At 58.8% G+C, this 4345-nt stretch overlaps 1 protein-coding gene across 1 annotated transcript in view; it reads left to right on the top strand.

The window, feature by feature from the left end:
* Nucleotides 1–4343, top strand: part of LOC102245282 (protein C19orf12 homolog) — a 9694-nt gene extending 5351 nt beyond the window's left edge. The window contains exons 3-5 of the mRNA XM_014534680.1: nt 1443–1634; nt 3154–3329; nt 4078–4343. Of these exons, the coding sequence (XP_014390166.1) occupies nt 1459–1634; nt 3154–3329; nt 4078–4343 (618 nt within the window). The 5' untranslated portion in view covers nt 1443–1458. The remainder of the gene's footprint in view (nt 1–1442; nt 1635–3153; nt 3330–4077) is intronic.
* The last annotated feature ends 2 nt before the right edge of the window (nt 4344–4345 follow it).

Genomic DNA, 4345 nt, shown 5'->3' on the forward strand with positions numbered 1-4345 from the left:
CGTCACTGGGTGGTTAGTTATGTTGTTACATTGTTGCTGACGTCACTGGGTGGTTAGTTATGTTGTTACATTGTTGCTGACGTCACTGGGTGGTTAGTTATGTTGTTACATTGTTGCTGACGTCACTGGGTGGTTAGTTATGTTGTTACATTGTTGCTGACGTCACTGGGTGGTTAGTTATGTTGTTACATTGTTGCTGACGTCACTGGGTGGTTAGTTATGTTGTTACATTGTTGCTGACGTCACTGGGTGGTTAGTTATGTTGTTACATTGTTGCTGACGTCACTGGGTGGTTAGTTATGTTGTTACATTGTTGCTGACGTCACTGGGTGGTTAGTTATGTTGTTACATTGTTGCTGACGTCACTGGGTGGTTAGTTATGTTGTTACATTGTTGCTGACGTCACTGGGTGGTTAGTTATGTTGTTACATTGTTGCTGACGTCACTGGGTGGTTAGTTATGTTGTTACATTGTTGCTGACGTCACTGGGTGGTTAGTTATGTTGTTACATTGTTGCTGACGTCACTGGGTGGTTAGTTATGTTGTTACATTGTTGCTGACGTCACTGGGTGGTTAGTTATGTTGTTACATTGTTGCTGACGTCACTGGGTGGTTAGTTATGTTGTTACATTGTTGCTGACGTCACTGGGTGGTTAGTTATGTTGTTACATTGTTGCTGACGTCACTGGGTGGTTAGTTATGTTGTTACATTGTTGCTGACATCACTGTGTAGTTAGGCCTAAACCAACTCGAACTGAACAGGTGCAGACATGGTTTTCCTGTCATGATTCCCTAAGCGGACAATGTAACCGCTACTCACACAGCAACATCTCTAACTTGGGGATTTGGGGATCTGCGGGGCCCTGTTACCCACACTCCTCAGGCCCTCTGCATCCTCCAGGCTCCCCATCCGCTTGGTCCTGGAGCCCCAGGAGTAAAGCTGCCCTTGGCCTGTCCACACCCCCGCTCCCCCAAACCCGCCCCCAGGCCCGGAGGCCCTGCCGTTAGACTCTGGCATGTGAGTCACCAAACACTAACTCAGCCCCTCACCTCCCAGGCCCTGTGCTCTGGTGTGCGGGGCTGGGAGGAGGTGGGTCCCTAGGCCCAAGGCCCACAGAGCCCGAGGGAGACAGGGCCTCTGTGGGGGGCGGGGTGAAGGGCAGGGGTGCCCTTGGGGCCACACAGCAGACCAATCCAAACGCCCCACAGGGGTAGGGCCAGGTCGGAGGGGTCCTCCTGAGAGGCCGGCGACCAGGGACCCGAGCGCGTTGGCTGCGCCCTGAGGACCTGGTCTCCCTGTGCCCTGCTTGGTGCCAACCCAGAAGGTCCTGGCGCCTGAGCCTGCTGTGGATCTCAGGGTCTGGGTGACCCTCGGGCACATGGCCCGTGTTTCCGGGAGGGCCCCGCGGAGCTGACCTGCACTGCCCGGCAAACCCGGGCAGTTCATTCATTTTCCAGATGGCGGTGCAGACCAGTACGACATGGACATATACCTTCCCGGAGGAGGAAGAGGAAGTGCCAGTGATAGAGGACCATCAGGAGCAAGAGGAAGCACTGGCCCTTGCCAGGCCACGCAGTACCCAACGCGGATACAACCACCGCCACCACCGCAGCCGCCGCAGCCAGGAGAAGAAGTATGCGGATGACTTATCTCAACTATCCAGTTACCTGTGTCCCCTCTCGTGGTCACCTCAAACCCCACTTGGCAGACAGACTCCTCTGGCTGATGCTGTTTTGCAATTTCTGACTCGAGGACGGAGTCATGGACGCCGGGGTCCCGGGTCAGGCCCTGCAGTCTTGCCTCCCGGGTGCAGCTGGAGACCCCTGGGCTCGCTGTGAAGGCAGCGTCCCCCCACCGGGCTGCGGAGCTACCGTGACCTTCAGTGACCTGTGCCCTTGGGGGCCGTGATCTGGGGAATGTCAGAGGCCCGGCCGCCATGGCTCAGTGCTTGAGGGTCGACCCAGGAACCAGGAGGTCAGGGTTCGATTCCCGGTTAGGGCACAGGCCGGGATTGTGGGCTCCATCCCTAGTGGGGCCTGCAGGAGGCAGCCGGTCCATGTTCTCTCTCATCACTATCATTGATCTCTCTCCCTCCCGCTTCCTCTCTGAAGTCAATGTAAACATATAAATATAAAATATATAAAGAAGGCTCCCAGGCACTGGCCTGTGGGACCGCAGCTCTCCTGGGACTGCGAGAAGTGCGGAAACCCTGCCTGTGGGCGGGGGCAGATCCGCCGATTGGATCTGACAGCTCCCCGTTTCCCCGGGACCCGGAGGACAGTTGCACAGAGGAGACGGGTCCGGGTTGCCCGGTTCAGAAAACCCTCATCAACCCCAGGACATGGAGCAAGAGGCTGCCCTGTGTCCTCGGGCTCCTTAGCAGCTGTCAGCATGAGTCACCACCGCGGAAGGGGAGGGAGAGGGAGGTGCTGGGCTTGGCTGCAGCTCAAGCTGGAAATAGCTCAGCTTTGACTTTACTTCCCAGCCCTGCCAGGTGGGGGTGCTCCACCCCCAGGACCCTGGGCAGAGCCTGCCCCGCCCTGCCATGTCCCACCTGCCAGCTTGGCCCACAGTACCCTGACCCCAGAGACTTGCTGCAACGTTGTTCCCAAGGTCAGGTCCTGCTCCGTACGATCCATGTGTACTCGCGTCCCTGGGATTGTGTGATTCTTTTATTCTCTGGCTGTTGCGTCTTCCTGCTGTATCCCTGCCCACGATTGGCGGTTGCTTTTTATTTTTTTATTATTTTTATTTTTATTGATTTCAGAGAGGAAGGGAGAGAGAGAGAGAGAAAGAGAGAGAGAGAGAGAGAGAGAGATCAGTGATGAGAGTGAATCATGGATATGCTGCCTCCTGCATGCCCCGTACTGAGGATGGAGCCCGAAACTCAGGCATGTGCCCTGACCGGGAATGGAACCCTGACCTCCTGGTTCATAGGTTGACGCTCACCACTGAGCCCCACCAGCCGGGCCTGTTTGCTTATTGACTAACGGCAGCCCCGCTTTCTCGGTGACAGGGGACTTGTCACGTGATGGTGCTGTCCTCTCGCCCACGGCAGAGCTGGGGTCCTCCCGGAGCAGGGGGTCCGCCCTGGACACGGGGACGAGCGAGCTTTGGGTGGGAACTGACACGTGGAACCCTCCCTCTCACAGGTTGCTGAGGTGCGATAGGTCCCTGATTGTGGATGATGTCATGAAGCTGCTGTGCAGCCTCTGTAAGAAGAAGGAGATGAAGGTGGCCGTCAAGCACGTGCAGCGTGGCGCCACGGTCATGTACACCGGGGCCGTCATCGGGGGCCTGGTCGGGGGCCCACCGGGACTGGCCGTTGGTGAGTGCAGTGCCCTGCGGGGTGGGGGACAGAGGCCCCGGGTCCCCAGGGGCCGCACAGGAGCCTGCGACCCGCGTGAGGGGCTGGGAGCTGAGTCTGAGACTCGGCCTTTGTGCACAGACGTGTCCCGTGGGACACACGTGTCTGTGTCTCAGAAGCGCAGGGCGCCCTCCTGTGGCTCCAACCTGCGGACTGGAAGGCACCCTGCCCCGGGGGTGTGCCCTGTGTCCCCTGGGCAGGCCCGGTCCTGTCTCCATTGCAGGGTCAGGAGGGAGCTGGGATTCCAGGCCTCTGGCCGCTCACATTAGCTGTTCAGAGAGCACCCGTCCCAGCCCCAGTCCCCGGTCCCCAGTCCCCAGTCCCCAGTTTGTGCAGGAGAAGCGCCCACGGTCGCCCACATGCACCTGCCCCTGGTCTCACCTCTGCTCCCGTCTGGGGACCAGTTTCTGCCAATGGGGGAGGTTGGGCTGGTTCCCATGGTCCTTGGAGGTCGGGTGAGTTGCTCACTCTAGTCTGGGAGCAGGAGGTTCCCGGGGGACCCCCCCATGGGCTGTGACCCCCCCACGGGCTGTGACCTTGACCACCAGTTGTGACCTGGACCAAAGGCTGGGCCTGAGCCAGGGGCTGTGACCCGAACCACAAACAGTGGCCCGAGCCCTGGGCTGCCACCTGAATCCTGTGACCAGCTCCCAGCGAGCTCTGAGCCAGCATTGTGAACACCCGACTCACGGAACCTCCTGTCCCCCAGGGGGCGCCGTCGGGTTGCTCTTAGGGACCTGCATGACGTGGGGGAAGTTTAAGTCCGTCCCTCAGATCCTCATGGAGCTGCCGCCCGCCGAGCAGGAGAAGCTACACAGCGGGGTCATGGCCCTCGTCAAGAACCTGGAGTGGACGGACGTGGAGCAGCTGACCAAGCTGGTCTTGGAAAACAAGGCCGTGCAGAAGCAGCTGCTGAAGCTGCTCGAGGGCTACCTCACCAAGGAGCTGGGGGTCTCAGTGCTGTACGGCAACTAGGC

Source organism: Myotis brandtii, unplaced genomic scaffold (genome assembly GCF_000412655.1).
Source record: "Myotis brandtii unplaced genomic scaffold, ASM41265v1 scaffold13187, whole genome shotgun sequence".
NCBI classification, from domain to species: Eukaryota; Metazoa; Chordata; class Mammalia; order Chiroptera; family Vespertilionidae; genus Myotis; species Myotis brandtii.